The 18718-nt window shown below is 45.2% G+C and overlaps 1 protein-coding gene across 1 annotated transcript in view; it reads right to left on the reverse strand.

Moving 5' to 3' along the window:
* Positions 1-18718, reverse strand: part of VRK2 (VRK serine/threonine kinase 2) — a 102348-nt gene that overhangs the window by 72431 nt on the left and 11199 nt on the right. Inside the window, exons 4-7 of the mRNA XM_088477322.1 lie at positions 17204-17273; positions 13072-13159; positions 4729-4837; positions 454-546 (exon numbers count right to left, since the gene is read on the reverse strand). Of these exons, the coding sequence (XP_088333448.1) occupies positions 454-546; positions 4729-4837; positions 13072-13159; positions 17204-17273 (360 nt within the window). The remainder of the gene's footprint in view (positions 1-453; positions 547-4728; positions 4838-13071; positions 13160-17203; positions 17274-18718) is intronic.

Here is an 18718-nt window from a genome sequence, read left to right on the forward strand (position 1 = left end):
GTGCTGCTTTAAATTTCGAGCTCACCACTTACTTAAATATACCCCAAAAACTTGCTTTGTTCCATTCCATTTGAACACCATGGTCGATATTCACTATATTGAATTATATTGTTTCACTCTGTTACTTGTAATAAATGAGTCTGATACAGCAGTCTGGCTTTCTTTATAGTTTGTCATTTTGTACCTATAGTATGTGCAAAACACCGCTGTTTTCACAGCTGACATTAGATTAGAAGCTTGGTGATACATTCAGACTAAATTTGTTTGTGGGTTTAATTAGATGTTTTATGTAGAGACTGGCTCTTTCTGGGGATTTCAGTCCATTAAATCTTCTTGCACTATAATTTAGTGTGTTCACTGACCATTTATTTAACACTTTTTCAGTTATATTTTTAATTAACAATAAAACAAAAAACAAAACACAGTGAGGCTCTACAAAGCAATCACCATTACCTTTCGGTGATCTAAAGTGTGAAGGAGGATATTTGCTGCTTTGATATCGCCATGCACATACTCATGTTCATGTATGTATTCTAGAACATCCAACTGAAAAGAAGAAAATGACCAATTAACACAAAAACACGTTCAAAGCACTTTGAAGGTTAAATACACACTATAGGCCTGATTCGGATGCAGTGGCGATGTAAGACGCAGTGAAGCGATGTTTTTCATCTGCGCATGCACTTGGGTCCCACCATCAGTAGTGTCCCTCCCCGCGGTGTCACCCGGGGAGGGGAGGGACGCTGTGCGCACACCACGCAGTCGCATGCTGCCGAAAAGGGGGCCTGGCCATGCAGAGAGGGGGTGTGGCCTTGTGAGCAGTGGGCGTGGCCTCGGGGCCCGAACCCCCATGCCTATTACTTGGGGGGTGAGTAGGGAGGGGGGGGGTGCAGGAGGTACCTATGTGCAGTGCTGGCCAGGTCCCTCAGTGTTAGGAGCCGAGTGCTGCACTTAATGGTACAGTGCAGCACCCAGTTCCTGTCAGTGAGGGGAAGTCTGCACCTTGGTGTCACCCCTCGGCGGGTGACACCCAGGTGCGGCCCGCACCCCCCTTGTGATGCCACAGCCCTGCGTGCATCGGACCCTGATTTTGTTTATACTAAGTCACAGAACAAATTTATAATCATGGTAGCAGAAATATTTGGGGTATTCCTAGATGGTGACTAGGAGGTAAAGTGGTTAAACAGATGCACATAGATGTTGCACTTTATGGGTGGTTGCATACAGAGACGCATAGCCACCCACATAGGAGGCTAGACAGAGGAACGATATCTGCCATAAGGCTGGTGCAAGTTTCAATGATGACTTTAGATGCTGTGAGTAGGCGTCTCAGTCCTTGCACATTCGGACGTATGGATGTATAAAAGGGAAGGGCTTTGTAGCGACTGCAGCAAATGAAGCTAGAACAGCTACGACTACATCCGACTCAGATTCAAGGTTCAGAATCAGGTACTATGGAGATGTACTAAGCTCTGGAAAGTGATAAATTGGAAAGTGATAAACTGCTAATTGTCATCTTACAGGCTGTGTTTGAAAAGTGATAGTTAGGAGCTGATTGGTTGGTAGTTTATCACTTTCCAGAGCTTAGTACATCTGCCTAACTATTACTAAATGCAGAGTGACAAAGGGACAGTAATACCATAAGGCAAGACCTAAGCAAAAGTACAGAATGCATTCTGTGCCCAGTGGAGTCACTAGGGAGGTGCGGACTGCACAGAGTGACACCATTCGAGGGGGGTGACATCAAAATAGCAGAGCTACTCTGCTATTTTGGTGTCACAACCTGCGATGGTGTCACGAGCAGTGATGACAAGGAAAAGATTTCAAGATAAAAGATCAAATCAGAAGGGGCTATAAACTTAATTGAGTGTCCCTGCGGCCTCCAGTATGTTGGCCAGACCAAAAATTAAAATAAGAATCTCAGAACATTTTCTGAAACATCACAACAGTAGTCCACAAGGTCTAAAATGTGCAGGCATACAAAGAACAATACACATTGGATAGACAAAGACCTTTTAAAAAAAACTATTACAGTATGAAACAAAATGTATATATAAGTTACAAACTCCAGAGCCACATGGCTTAAATATTGACACAGAACTAAAAGCCTTCCTATAGAAACTATATTTCCCTCCATTAGCTTACACTTATTTTAAACATAGATATTTAATCTTACACATATATCTTTAATTCCCCCCCCCTTTTTTTTTATTCATTTTTATTTTTTCTATACAATGGTGAGAAAGAAAAATGCATGACCACATTACCATCTGGATGCCGCTCTTTTCTGACACCACTTCCGGTTTTTAACTAATTGACGAATAAAGTTATCCTATATAAGAAGAACCACAGGAACACTCCCACTATCCTAGACAAAGCGCTGGCAGTTGTGCGAAACGCGTTGGTTCAGTGAGGAGTGCAGAGAAGGAAGACATCGGGAGGAGCCAACCGTGCTTATTACACAAGGTCCGGGCATCTGACGTCATCACTCAGTGCCGAAGCAACACACTGCTGGGCTGGCAACGATCTCCTGTCTGCAAGGACGGCAGACTCAGAGGTAGGGAGAGTTAGGGCTACAATCACCGGACCTAGTTCGGGACTTATTATGTGGACATATGCAAATGGATAACACCACCCCCTATTTCCTTCAACCTGCTCCGATCACAAACCCCCCAAAAAGGACTGTAAACATTGATGTTTTATTTTATTTTTGCATAACTTCTCTTACCTTTTCTAGCTCTTGTATTTATTTACTAAAGTGGTGACACTGTGTCGGAAGACTGGAGAGGCTGGGAGCTGCTCAGGAGCACCCACAGCATAACGAGAACATGGATGTGACACGTGGTCACACCCCCTAAAGGTCACAGGCCAGTGGGAGTGGCCCTTGCGGGCATGGGCTCATGCCTTTTTTGCTTGGAGCACTGGGTGACACCTTGGTAGACCTTAGATGTTTACAGTTTCCATTTCCATCTCACCACTCCAATAACACATTCAGGGCTGTATTCAATTAGCAGCGAAAACGCACCTTTTTTTTCGCCTTAGACGAAAACAGACGTTTTTTGCCAAAAACGGTAATATTTTCATCCAAAAAAATAGGCGAAAACACAATTGGCGAAAAAAAACTGGAGATAAGTTTTCTCCATCTCAGACCAGGCGAAAAAAAATGCAAAATCCCTATTTTTGGCTAAAAATTTGGGGATTTCTTTCAGAAACCTTTGGACACCCTTTAATGATAAATTCACATCAAAAAAATTGTAAGTTGCGCACTTTGGTGAAAAACGACCATGAAATTTTGGGTGAATAAAAAAAAAAAAAAAAAATGAAAATTATAGGAAGCACTTGTTTTCCCAGGAAATTATTGTTCCACGTAAATTGGGGGGTACGTTAAAATAGATGCAAGTATATTTTCGTGTCGTACAAATGCAAATTTAAAACTGTAAAAAACCGCCTGCTGCATCCGCGTGTGATGTTTAAAATACTTCACACATCCATACCGTCCCCCCAAAAATCAGACCCGGGGGCCTATTCATTAAACCTAAAGATTCTCTGGAGATAATTAGCTTTAGTACTCTCATGGAGTTCTAGCTAATTATAGGTGGAATTCATCATTCCACCTCTCCATAACTATCTATTCCGAAAAGCTGTCATTTTGCGATGACAGCTTTTCGGGAAATAGATACTTTTCCCTGCCTACACTACCTTATCGCATCTGGAAACAGTGCTGCGCATGCGCTGTTCCATTTGTAAAACCAGCGCATGCGCAGCACTGCCTACAGATGCGTTAAGTTTGTGTACCCCCCCGACCCCCCCCACCCCCCAACCCCCTCCGCTCACCCCCCCCCCCCGATTTACCTGTCCGCGCAGCAGCCTCCGGCTCCGTCCTGCTGGTCTGTCATGTGGTTTCCCAGCAGACCACATGACAGATTAGAAAAAAAAAAATAATAATTTTCTTTTTCTAAACTTTCTTGTGCTCTGCTGGGGTCCGACCAACCTCCGGAGCCTGAGGACGGAGCAGAGCGCCGGAGGGACTCGTCGGGGGACCTGCACACGCGGATACAGGTAAGTTTCACCTGCTATTCGCCACCTCACAGTGGCGAATAGTAACTGCATCAAATTGATAATTTTCGGAATTTGATGAATACCATAATTTCCGTAGGGGAAATTAACGTAGGGGAACTTAGCAAGGAGATATCTGTGATATCTCCTGTGCTAAGTGGCTACATGAATACCAAAATAACGTTATTTAAGGAAAATGTCCTTAAAAACGTTATTTTAGTGTTGATGAATAGGCCCCCCAATACATTAAAACCATTTTCAAAGTTTTTTGTTTTGTTTTTTACCAAAATGTGCAACTTACAAATTTTTTGGGGGGTAATTTATCATTTGCTGTCCAAAGGGTTCTGAAAGAAATCCACACATTTTTAACCAAAAATAGGGATCTTGCATTTTTTTCCGCCTGGTCTGGGATGAAACTACTTTCTGGAAACATTTGTGACTAAAGCAAAAATAATAAAAAAAACAACAGACCTGTGTTGTGCCCTGTGGCAACAGAAAACAAACTATGCTTGAAGGATGTTAAGACAAAAAAATCAGTGGATTCAATAAAATTTGCAGTTGTTTGTGCATAAATCAGTTAAAGTCATCTTGTCATCTCTGGGTGAATACACACTATGATATGGAGCCCAAGCTATGCATGCTCATCAACACCCTGATTTGTGTTTAACTCACCATACGTGTACCAATTTGCAGTGCTGTTGTTACCGGCAATTTGCCATTGTTGTCGTTCTGTAACTTCTGCAGATCCATGCCAAGCCGATCTATCACCATGAACCTGTACCTGTTATGATTAACAGGGGGTAAAATAAAAACAAAGTAAAGAAGAGTATAATTTTGTGTGTAGTGTTACAAATGGAAAAAAAACATATAGGAGGTTCTGTCCCCATATAAACTTGGTGATTCCAGCACAAATACACTGGAAGCTAATTTTATTGCACAGGAAGTTTGGAAAATGTCTGAAATGACCACTGGGGCAAAGAAACTTATCAGACGGGCAGAATATTCTCACCATTTGGCCCAATGGGGCTGATTTGGAGTCGCACGTAAAGTGGCTGTAGTTGCGGGCAGCCAAGGGAACCTGATTGACTACCTTATGCTAATGCGAGAATTCACAGGGCTAATGCGGGGGTTTGTGTGTGTGCAAGTGGAAAGCTGTGCCACCCATTGACTTTCCTCCAGCCACAGCAACCATCATCATTAATATCTGCACTTGCCACAGCCCAATGTTAGGTGCAAGAGATGTGTCAGAAACAGTCTTTCCTTCCCGGTTTGCACCAATCAGAAATGCACAGATTTTGATACACGCCCACGTCACTCCCACAAGGGTGGTTACGTGCGATTGCATTGTCACCACCCAGTCCCCACCTCAAAATTACCCAATTCACGGAAAGACAGATCCGCCCAAGTTAAGTCTGACTCAGAATAGGATGGAGATGTAGAAAAAACATCTGAGCATGTGCTGTATGCAAAAACTAGCTCTGTGCGCCCATGAACAGAGATCCTTTCGATTGAGAATCAGGATATAAGGGGTCTATTTACTAAGCCTTGGATGGAGATAAAGTGAATGGAGATAAAGTACAGCCTGTGACATGGCAGTTAGGAGCTGATGGGTGTGTACCTTATCTCACTTTATCCCCATCCAAGGCTTAGTAAATAGACCCCAAAATCTACATGCACTAACACAGGAGATAGATAATGTCAGTATATAACTCAACCTGCTCAGATAGGACATAGAAAACACGCTACTAATTGGGAGGTGCAGAAATCACATATGGAAGACAAAAAGTAATAAAACATTTCACAAGTTCCAGAAAAAGCCCTTTGCGTGTGTTTGATTTTCTTCCTTGCAGTACCAGTTTTCGCTGATTCAATGTGGTTGAACTTGTCATACAGTATATGCTAAACTATAGTGATGGTTCGCAGTATGATATTCCTGCAGACTTACAACTTTCACATTTTGGACTGTATAGTACACAGGGGTCTATTTACTAAGCAGTGTTAGGAGACAGAGTGAAAAGTGATAAGAAAGTGATAATGTGCCAGCCAATTAGCTCCCAACTGTAATTTTTCAAACACAGCCTGTGAGATGACATTTGAGAGCTGATTGGTTGGCACCTTATCACTTTTCACTCTGTCTCCTAACACTGCTTAGTAAATAGACCCCTTAGAGTGCTTTCTCTATTAACAGGGATAAAGTTAATATAAGCTGGAATATTTACCACAAATTTGTCAGAGCTCTTGTTAGAGATGAATGGGACTGAGAGGACCAACCAGAAGTCTTCAGGCCTAATGCGAATTTGGTGGCGAAATGGACGTAATTTACACTTAAAAAAAAAACGGAATGCAAAACTAGCATATACTGTATGCCGAAACTCACAGATCTTAGGACCTATGCAAATAAGCTTGCGGATACCCTATTTAAAGTATCATGCTGTTGATATGACAATCATAGCCACCACCTTGATGATGAAGTCACTATTAAAATTCATGATGGCAAATCTAAACAATAAGACTGTGACCTGTCCTGCCTTTGGCATGTGCAATGGGAGCAGGGGTCCTCAACAGCTAATGGTTCCAACAGAAATGGGACTGACCAGGAGAATAGGAACTATATTATTAGTATAGATTTAATACTTACAAATCCAACAAAAAATACAGAATCACTTTGTATTAAGTATAGGTACAGAAAATCATGTTATGGTGCCTTAATTAGTTTTGTGTTTTGGATCTGGATCTTTCTTCGTGTTTTGGATCTGGATTGGTTTTGCCAAAACCACCATTCCGTGCTTTGGGTTCTGGGTTTTGTGTTTTGGATCTGTATTTTTTTTTAAAAAAAGCATAAAAACAGCTAAAATCACAGAATTTGTGGGTTTTTCTGCTCCTATGCTATTATTAACCTCAATTTCCACTCATTTCCAGTCTATTCTGAACACCTCACACCTCACAATAGTGTTTTTATGTCCAAAAGGTTGCACCGAGGTAGCTGGATGACTATGCTAAGCGATACGAGTGGGCGGCACAAACACGTGGCCCATCTAGGAGTGGCACTGCAGTGGCAGACAGGATGGCAGTTTGAAAAAGTAGGCCCCAAACTGTACATAATGCAAAGAAAAAAAAGAGGTGCAAGATGGAATTGTCCTTGGGCCCTCCCACCCACCCTTATGTTGTATAAACAGGACATGCACACTTTAACAAACCAATCATTTCAGTGCCAGGGTCTGCCACACGACTGTGGCTGAAATGATTGGTTCGTTTGGGCCCCCACAAAACAAGCTGGCAATTAATCTGTCCCTGCACAAACTGGCTTTACGGAGGCAAGATGTCATCCTCATCCTCCTCATCCACCGATTCCTCACCCTCTTCAGTGTTCTGTACATCCTCATCCTCACAGAGAATTAACTCGTCCTCGCTGGAATCCACCACCACAGGTCTCTCTGTACGTTCTGGAGGCTGGTCTCCCTGGAAGAGTTGATAATTCATTTTTATGAACATCATCTTCTCCACATTTTGTGGAAGCAACCTCCTACGCCTTTCGCTGACAAGGTTCCCAGCTGCACTAAACACTCTTTCGGAGTACACACTGGAGGGGGGGCAACTCAGGTAAAATAGAGCCAGTTTGTACAGGGGCCTCCAAATTGTCTCTTTTTCCTGCCAGTACAGGTACGGACTGTTTAACATGCCTACTTGGATGCTGTCACCGATGTAATCCTCCACCATTCTGTCCATGGTGACAGTATCATATGCAGTGACAGTAGACATGTCAGAAATTGTTGCCAGGTCCTTCAGTCAGGACCAGATGTCCAAACTTGGTCCTGCCTGCCCTGCATCACCGCCAGCTGGTTGCTTAGGATACCTAAGATTTTTCCTGGCAGCCCCAGTTGCGGGAGAAAATGAAAAAGGAGCTGTTGACGTGTCACGTTCCGCTTCAGCTGACAGTGTTTTCACCAGCAGGTCTTTGCACCTCTGCAGGCTTGAGTCGGCCGGAAAGAGAGACACCACATAGGCTTTAAACCTAGGATCGAGCACGGTGGCCAAAATGTAGTGGTCTGATTTCAACAGATTGACCACCCTGGAATCCTGGCAAAGCGAATGAAGGGCTTCATCCACAAGTCCCACATGCCAAGCGGAATCGCTCCGTCTTAGCTCCTCCTTCACTTTCTCCAGCTGCTTCTGCAAAAGCCTGATGAGGGGAATGACCTGACTCAAGCTGGCAGTGTCTGAACTGACTTCACATGTGGGAAGTTCGAAGGGCTGGAGAACCTTGCACAACACGTAAATCATTCTCCACTGCGCTTGAATCAGGTGCATACCCCCTCCTTTGCCTATGTCATAGGTGGATGTATAGGCTTGAATGGCCTTTTGCTGCTCCTCCATCCTCTGAAGCATATAGAGGGTTGAGTTCCACCGCGTCACAACCTCTTGCTTCAGGTGATGGTGGGGCAGGTTCAAGAGTGTTTGCTGGTGCTCCAGTCTTCGGCACGCAGTCGCTGAATGGCGAAAGTGGGCAGAAATTTTTCGGGCCACCCAAAGCGTCTCCTGCATGCCCCTGTCGCTTTTCAGAAAATTCTGCACCACCAAGTTTATTGTGTGAGCAAAACATGGGACGTGCTGGAATTTGCCCAGATGTAAAGCCCGCACAATATTGGTGGCGTTGTCAGATATCACAAATCCCCAGGAGAGTCTAAGTGGGGTAAGCCACTGGGCAATGATTTCCCTCAGTTTCTCTAAGAGGTTGTCGGCGGTGTGCCTCTTACTGAAACCGGTGATACACAGCATAGCCTGCCTTGGAACGAGCTGGCATTTCTGAGATGCAGCTACTGGTGACGCTGCTGCTGTTGCTGCGTAAGGTGATACATCTACCCAGTGGGCTGTCACAGTCATATAGTCCTTAGTCTGCCCTGTTCCACTTGTCCACATGTCCGTGGTTAAGTGGACATTGGGTACAACGGCATTTTTCAGGACACTGAGGACACTTTTTCTGACGTTTCTGTACAGTCTCGGTATCGCCTGCCTAGTGAAGTGGAATCTAGACGGGATTTGGAACCGGGGACACACTACCTCCATCAATTGTCTAAATCCCACTGCACTAATGGCGGATACCGGACGCATGTCTAACACCAACATAGCAGTCAAGGCCTCAGTTATACGTTTTGCTTCAGGATGACTGCTGTCGTACTTCATCCTCCTCGCTAAGGACTGTTGGAGGGTCAATTGTTTAGTAAAAGTAGTGGTGTTCCTACTTCCTCTCTGGGATGATGAACGACTCCCAGCAGCAGCAACAGCAGCAGTGGCAGCAGGAGGCGTAGCAATGCAGGATCCTCCGGTGGAATCCCGGATAGGAGAGTCAGTCATGCCAGTGACATGGCCTGCAGGACTACTTCCGATCCTGACTAAGGAGGAAATTGACGAGGAGGGAGTTGACGGTGTGGTTTGCAGGCGCTTGGATACAACAGGACAACGGGATTTAGGTGTCCCTGGACTGCTTATGGTCTTAGCCAAAGTTTCTGAACTTGACAGTAACTTTTTATGAACGCGCTGCAGGTGCCGTATAAGGGAGGATGTTCCTAAGTGGTTAACGCCCCTACCCCTACTTATTTCACCTTTACATATGGTACATATGGCAAGACAGTTGTTGTCTGGATTTGGATAGAAATATTGCCAGACCAAAGAGGTGGAATATTTGGTCTTCTGCCCAGGCATGACCGTGATGGGCTTTTTCATCCCACGGACAACAACTGTCTCCCTCCTCAGCGCCAGCTACACCAGTATCCTCATCCTGTTGTACTTCAACAGTGACATCTTCCATTTGCATATCAGCAAGTGGACTGTGGGTGCTCCTTTCAGCACTTGCAGGGGGTGTGCAAATGGTGGAGAGAGCCACCTCTTCCCGTCCAGTGCTGGGAAGGTCAGGCATCGCAACCACCACCACACTTGGACTCTCCTTGGGGATTTGTGATATCTTCTTATAACGCACAGTTCTTCACTGTGCTTTGCCAGCTTAACTCGTTTGATTTTTCATGTGAAGCTGAACCACTAGTCATGAACATAGTGAAAGACCTTAGCCATTCCTTGCCACTCCGTGTCGTAAATGGCATATTGGCAAGTTTACGTTTCTCTTCAGATGATTTAAATGTTTTTTTCAAGGTCATTTTCCTGAACTTTGTCATTTGGGATTGTATGTGCCCTCTACTATGACATTGGGCATCGGCCTTGGCAGACGACGTTGATGGCATGTTATCGTCTATGCTATGTCATGACTAGTGGCAGCAGCTTCAGCACTAGGAGGAAGTGGTTCTTGATCTTTCCCTATTTTATTTTTATCGGATGAAAGTTTGGTCCTCCATTTATGTTATATTGATATATACGTGCGGCTAAGGCACACACAAACACAGAAAATAATTTTTTATTTTTGTTGGAGACTAGTGCACTTTGTGGGTTACACCACCCTTTAAGAAATGAGCCAGCCGGCCCTTTACTTATGGGACACAGGCGCACGCTTGGCACTGCTCCTTTGTTGATGCACGTGCAGCTACAGCCCACACAATTCACAAACACAAAAAAATATTTTTTGGGGTGCCCTTTGGGGGTTACAGCACCCTTTAGCGGTCAACCCATCCGGCCCTTTATTTATGGGACACAGGCGCACGCTTGGCACTACTTTGTTGATGCACGTACGGCTACTGCGCACACAATTCACAAACACAAAAAAAAAAAAAAAAAATTATTTTGTTTGGAGTGCCCTTTGGGGGTTACAGCACCCTTTAATGGACAAGCCAGCCGGCCTTTTACTTATGGGACACAGGCGCACGCTTGGCGCTGCTCCTTTGTTGATGCACGTGCAGCCACAGTGCACACAATTCACAAACACAGAAAACTTTTTTTTTTTTTTGCACTTGGGGGGAGCACCCCTGACGGACAGAGCACACCCCCTGGACAACACTACAGCACCCCTTTAGGACTGGGACACTGCACAGGACTTTGGAGTGGACACAGCCCCTATGGACAACAGCAGCACAGCGCAGCGCAGCACAGCACAACACTACACTGCACTACACTACACAGCCCAGCCAGCCCTAACTCCCACCCTCCCTCTTCACTGTCCACAGCCGAGTGAGAAAATGGCGCAGACGCGGGTACCTTATATAGGATCCAAAACCCGCGAGACCCGGGAGACCCGGAAGGCGGGATGATGATGTTTTGCCTCGATTTCAGATCCGAGTCAGGCGGGAAAAGTCGAGCCTGACTCGGATCGGCCTCGGATCGGGGGGGCTCGGATTTCAGAAGTCTGAACCCGCTCACCCCTAGTTACAGTAGAAGTAAACAGAGTTGAATAGAGTTAGTAGTAAATTCAGCTAGAAAAAGGGGCCTACTTATAAAGAGTGCAGGGTGTTTGGTATTTATAATGGGTGCATGGGCCATATTATACTTAATATGATGTCAGCGCTGTAAAAACACCGGGAAAATGGGAGCTGTGGCCATTTTCCTGTCGTTTTGCACATGTGCAGTACAGGGAAAGTGGCCGCAGCGGCCATTTTCCCGGTGACCTGTGCATGCGCTATAGACTCTGAGCACACTCTAGTGCCCAGAGTCTATCAGTGTGGCGCTGCGCTCAGTGCACTGCCGTCCGCCGGACTGAGAGGAGGGGCCCGTGATGCAGACTGCCATCAGGCCCCCTCATCTCATGAAACCTTCATGGTTAGAAGGTGCAATTTTTCACATTTAATAAACTACTGTAAATTGTACTGTAATTCATCTGGTTAAATGATCCTGCTTCCCAAGCCAACTAACTTCTTTTATTCTCTAATTTTTTACTCTTTCACTTAATAATAAAAATGATAGAAGTGATATGGGGGATCTTGACCTCGTTTTAGCCATGTCATCTTTTAAAACACAACTTCTATGGCTGGAATGGCACTTCCCAATTCTCATGTATACTTCCTGGATGCCGAGACTCAACACGCAAATCAACGCTTTGGCCACCTATTCTTATTAGAGCAGTCTGTAGGGCATGGAGAGAGACTCATAAATTTGTATGAAATAACTAATCCTACTTCCTAATCGACCTACAAGATGCGGATTTCTGAAAAATTCAACAAACACAGGGAATATGGAAGTATGTTGTTAACAGTCCTGGTACTGGGGGCGGTCTAGTGGTAGTGGGTTCTTTAATAATTAAAAAAAAAGTAACAAGAGATAATAGTTCTCCAATAGTCAAGAAGGTGCTTTTTCAATCAGGACCAAGATTAGACTAAGATACAAATGTAAATATACTGTAAATGTAAATTTTTTGGAATCGGTATGAAATACCGCCGGTGAATAGCCGCCGCTTCTCATACTGACGCCGCAAGCCCGAAGGGAGGACATCCCGACAACGTCCGGTAAGTACGCTAACCCTTCCCTCTCTCCCCCCTAACCCTAACATCCCCCCAGTGGTCCCTAACCCTAAGTCCCCCTCCAAGGGTGCCTAAATCTAACCCCTCCTTCCCGCACCCTAAACCAAACCCTCCCAGGGGGGTGCCTAACCTGCCCCTGGGGGGTGTCTAACCCCCCCGGGGGTGCCGAACCCCAAGTCATCCCAGGGGTGTCTAAAACTAACCCTCCCCCCAACCGCGGGTACAAGCCCTTTCTCCCTGGCTTACCTCGTTCGGGATGCCAGGCCTTGGGATTTTGGCATGGGGCTAAAGATAGGAGTCAGCATTTCGACGCTAATCTTTAGTCCCGGGTCGGCATCTGCCTGTCGGGATTCCGGCTGCCGGCATTGCAGGCGGCGGTAATTTAACCGCATCCCATATTTTTCTTATGTATTTCTGGTTTACTGCACGAATGGTTTAATTTATGCTTCACCTGTAAATATTATCTGTATATATTTGATCATCCTTAAATGTCTTCACCAATTAAACCACTAGTGTACGAGTGTCAACATGTGGATATTGAATGAACTGATCTTGTAAATGTTACAGGGTCACTCCATATTTGTACTGCTCCAACACTACATGAAAATGTCTTTAATCGTACCTTACTGATTTGAACGTAGTTTCTCCTGATCCCCAGTACCTAGGAATTCCTAAAAAATCTTGTTTGCGTTTATCCATCCACTTCATAACTGTGAAATTAAACATAACACAAAAAGAATTAAACACTAAAGGGGCCTATCCATTTGCTGACTTTCTGCATGATGCGACCAAAACCAGGAGGTTTTGGTCAGAACGTGCAGAAAGTCTGCAAGTGGATAGCCGGCAAGGACCAGCAATGCGCGTGCACACTGGGTCCTTGCCGACTCCGACTATATATCAAACATGCCTGTCAACCTGACGACGGTTGTCAGGTTTGGCATGTTAATAGATAGGGAGGTTGGGCTCCTGCACTGAAGACGTTGCCCGCACCTCATCGACATGAAAGTTTGAACGCTGGGCGTTCAGACTTTCATATCGTTAAATGGATAGGCCCCTTAAAACAGGCTAATCTTTTTCTAAATGGAGTAAAGTATATCTCAGAAAGAAACCAAATAAATAAAAAACAAGGATAACAGAAAAAAAAAAAAAAAGTTAGCTTAGCTTACACTAAAAGGAAGTGGAGACAAAATAATATTTTTAGATGCTTTGGAATCCATTTGCCTACTATTTTTACTTCTGCAATGGACTAGAAAACCTGGCATACCTGCAAGTGTATATGATTCAGGGCCTGATTCAGCAAGGAAAGCAGTTGCTAATATTCACGCAATCGGCCGATTGTTGTGTTCTGCGCATGCATCGCAGTGCGCAATCTAGCCATTGCGATCAGGACTGCAATCGCAGAGACTATGCAGACACATCGCAGAGTATTGTCAGGAAGTGACGTTTGGGGGTTGTGACGGGGGGGGGTGGTCGGGCAAACGCAGGTGTGCCAGTGTGTTTCAACGCCACTGCGAGGCTTGATAGCGTGCATGGAAGTTACCAATTTGTCAGGAAGGTCAGAGCTTGTGCAAGTGTGCGTGAGGCTGCGATGGTACTCGATTGTACTGATGCTTTCGCAGTCTAGCTAAACATTATGGATGTGTGGTAAGTAAAGTGGGCGTCCTTGTGTAGTGCTGCGAGGGAATAGCGATCGCAATGAATTAGCATACTATCGCAGTTGAACAGCGTGCTTAAATCGCTATTTCTTACGCAGTTGCGTACGATAGTGAATCAAGCCCTCAGTTAATAGTAACAATAAGTAATGTGTAAATGTTCCATGAACTTTTTCCATTCATACCACACTGAATATGTAAAAGACATCTGTAAAAAGCTGCTGGAGGCACTTTAGTTACATAACTCAATAGTTAGTTTACAGCTGTCCAAATGGCGACTTGTGGGCTCTTACAACAGCTGAGAGCGATTACATTGTTTAAACCACTATTGGTGAATGGTCTCATTGATGACTTTGCCTTTACTTTTCAAGGTACCAGCAACAAGTAGTTCGCCTAGCTGAAATCATTGTTACTGTGTAATCAACTATAGAGTTGCATATTGTGGAGAAACCATTGATCTTCAAAAAAATGGATGGAATATGGTGAATAAAAGAAGATGGGGAGATTCCCTAAAATTATACACCATCATCTACACAGTGAAGGCATCCATTTTTTGGAGTGAACATTCATCATCATTATTATCATCATTCTTTATTTATATGGCGCTGCAAGGGTTCTGCAGCACCTTACAAAGCACATAAACAAATGAGCACACAAGAAAAACGGTTATTACCAGTACAAAACAATGCAAGACAAGGACATGGTTTATAAACATAGCTGCATAACACTTAAAAAATCAGCAGGGCTTCAGCAACCAAGTGTTAGGTGCCATTGTGGGTTATGAGTAAATGATAGCATAAGTAAGGGTGGGAGATGCACGTGAGGGACGAGGGTCCAGCTCGTGAGAGCTTACATTCTAAAGGGGATGGGCAGACAGACAGGGGTAGATAGTGAGGAAGGAACATGAAACAGTGTGTTAGGATGGAAGGCTTTTAAGAAGAAGTGGGTCTTGAGAGCCCGTTTGAAGAGTAGTAGAGACGTGGAGAGTCTGATAGAGAGGAGGAGCAAATTCCAAACGTGGGGAGTAGCACAGGCGAAATATTGGAGATAGGAGTGGCAGGAGAAGCGACATGTATTTGTGGAGCAGTGTGAAAGGAGATCAGGTCAGAGATGTAAATATGATTGGATTGGGTGAGGGCTTTATAAGTGAGTGTAAGAAGATTGAATTTGATTTTGAAGGTGAAAGAGAGCCAGTGTAGGGCATGTAGGGGTATGCAATCGGGAAGCCGGCTGACATTATACCGACAGCCGGCTTCCCGACTGTCAAATCCCGGCGAGGGTGAAATGATCGGTGTCTAGATGTAGACGCCGGTCATTTTACAAACGCTAGGAGACCGGCGCCCGGCATCCTGATCGAAGTGATGCTGGGCGCCGCTGCAGACAGCCGCGGGGGGGTAGGGTTAGGTTTAGGGTTCCCGGGGGGGACGTAGGGTTAGGCACCCTCCCAGGAGGTTAGGGTTAGGCTACAGGGAGGGAGGGTTAGGCACCCCCAGGGGGGACTTAGGGTTAGGCACCTCCCCGGGAGACTTAAACCTCCCTGGGAGGTTTAGGCACTTAGAGGGGGGGTTAGGAACTGGGGGGAAGGTTAGGGTTAGGCACCCCTAAGGAGGGTTAGGTTAGTTCATACTTACCTGGGGACAATCAACATTTTCAGCCGCGTCGGCCTGCCTCTGTTGGGATTTGAATTCATTAATTTGTATGTATTCCCTTGTAGGAAAGGGGATGCAGATGTAGCGCATTTGGAGTGGAAGAGGAGACTAGCAGCAGACTGAGGACAGATTGGAGTGTAGAGAGATGGAAGGCCAGATAGAAGGAGGTTAGAGTAGTCCAGTCTGGAGATGACAAGTGAGTGGATGAGGTCTGATCCTGGAGATATTTCTGAGATGGAGATGGCAGGACTTTGAAAAGTACAGGATGTGTAGTTTGAAGGACAGGGAGGAATCATGGATAACTCCAAGACAGTGAACTTGTGGGCTAGAAGAGATGGTTGAATCATCAATAGATATGGTTGAATCAAGGATTACTCCAAGACAGTGAACTTGTGGGCTAGAGGAGATGGTTGTGTCATCAATAGATAATGAAATTACAGGAAGTGAGGTTATGCGGGTGGGAAGATGATCAGCTCAGTCTTAAACATGTTAAGTTTAAGGGAATCGATATGTAATGCCAGCGGATGTATTGTCGGCGGACTAGATACCAACGCTGGAAGCCCGAACAGTCAGGATGCTGACTGAGGCGGATAAGTACCCTAACCCTCCCCCCATAACACTCCCTTAGTGGTGCCTAACCTCCCCCCAGTGATGTCTAACCCTAACCACCCCCTTCCCCTAGCTTGACCCTAACTGTCCCCAGGGGGTACCTGACCCTAAGTCCCCCCAGGGTGCCTAAAACTAACCCTCCCCCTCTGCGGCAAATAGCTAACAGTCCCCACTTACCTTTGTGCGGGATGCCGGGCGTCGGGATTCCGGAGTCTGTCTAAAGATAAGCGTCGGGATTTAGATGCCTATCTTTAGTACAGCGTCAGGCTTCCAGTGTCGGGATTCCGGACGCCATAAATAAACTGCATCCTAGTTTGGGAAAGCGCTGGGACATCCAGGAAGACATAGCAGAGAGACCATTGGAGATAGGAGTGAGGAGAGAGGGGGAGAGGTTAAGGGAGGAGAGGTAGATCTGAGTGTCATCAGCATACAGATGATAGTGGACATATTCATAAGGAACTCTATATTGGAAGTGGAACATGGGGTGTTCTCCTCTTGTGCGTTTCTCTCTGTTTCTGGACCACTCCTTCAATGTTCACTTACAGGCAACATCGCAATGTCATTATGTCACATCTGCAAGGCTAAAGAGAACCAGATCCGAGAACAAATATCAACAGCATCGGTGCCATGTGGCCCTTTGGAGATCTGGTTATAATCAGGCACGAACTACAGTAGGTCGCCAGATAGAAGATCCCAAACCCAAGAACCTGTCCTATGTTATGTGCATTCTAAATTTGTATGTAAACCAATACAACAGTGTAATAGCAACTTGTTCAGTTTCATATACTAATTAGAAAGTTAAACCTTCTTTATAATATGGAAAGCTAAGTAAATCCATACTTACTATCGTCTTGTTTTGCTGCTCTTTGGTAAAATTTCAGTTCACAAAACAATGGTCCATTTTGATGGAATTCCTATAATGAAATTAAGAAATGGGGAAAATGGTTTAATACTATGATGTAAATGTCCAAAGTAATCAAAAATAGAGTAAGGGGAAGACAAGTATGTTTTAAAAAGCTACAAATCTAAAAGGGAAATTTTGTTTTTCAAAGAAAATGTAAAAAAGTCACTGCTTTATAACACTTGTTCACACACTGTTTACCAAATATAATAAAATGGACGATAAAGTGGCTGTGACCTAATTATTCTTCTATTTGAAGAAAAAAATAGGATTACCAAAAACCATTACCAATATTAAGGTCTAATATGTATGGAAGATCATTTGTCAGATTACTGAAACTTTTCAAAATAAAACTATCTTCATTAACACAAGTTCCTATAGGATTCTGAATTATGCATTTAATGTTTTGCTTTATTGGTTTTGCAAATAATAAAACAATTTTCTGTACTGGGTTTTGGTAATAAGGGCCTGATTCAGACCTGCTCGCTAAGCTGCGGACGCACGCTATGGGCGATAGTCGTCCGTGTGAGCATGCGTATGCGTCAATATGCGCATCACTCACTGTGATCGGGAATCGTGTGCTCATAGTACACAGACTGGACGCTATTTAGAGTGATGGATAGTGCTGTTTGTGGGTGGTAACAGGGGAAGGTGCTTGTGAACAGGGGGAGTGATGATGCGAACACAGGTGTGTCTGGGAGCAAAAATGGAGTTTAATGGGTGTGCATAATTAGCAAAGATGCGTCATTGTACACGTCACTTGGCTGTATTTCAGCCTGCAGTGATCGCAGTGCTTGCGGTAGTGTGTAGTCAACCACAAGCGCTGCATTCGCATCCGATGGTCAGGGCCGTTTCTAGGGGCAGGCGACCCGTGCAATCGCACGGGGCGCGCTGCCTCCTACCCCTGCTGTAGAAACAGCATGTTAACTGCCGGGCGCCCGCTGAGATTCAGTTACCAGCGGGCACCCGGCAGAGCAGAGCAGCCGGAGACGGAGGCTCCTGCTTCCGGCTCCCACAATGTGCACTATGGGAGGACGTCATGACGTCTTTCCCGTAGTGCAGAGAGAGGAGCAGCCGAGCGGAGCGGACGCCAGAGCGGGGCTGAAGGTAAGTGTTACTGGTTTTTTTTTTTTTTGTGTGCAGGCAGCCTGGACAATACTTGGTGGGAGGCGCTACTACTGGGGGCACTTCTGCTGGGAGAGCCACCACTACTGGGGGCACCTGGGCACAGCTACTAGGGACATTACTCTGGGGGCACTTCTACTAGGGGAGACACCACTACTGGGGGCACCCGGGCACTACTACTGGGGACATTACTCGGGGGGCACTTCTACTGGGGTTATTGCTTAGGAGGCACCACTACTGGGTGCATTACTCAGGGGCAAGGGGCACTTCTACTGGGGGCACTACTACTTGGGGCTTTTCTACTTGGGGCACTACTACAAAGGGAGCATTACT

This window comes from Taudactylus pleione, unplaced genomic scaffold (assembly GCF_031769625.1).
Source record: "Taudactylus pleione unplaced genomic scaffold, aTauple2 ptg000201l, whole genome shotgun sequence".
In the NCBI taxonomy this organism is placed as follows: Eukaryota; Metazoa; Chordata; class Amphibia; order Anura; family Myobatrachidae; genus Taudactylus; species Taudactylus pleione.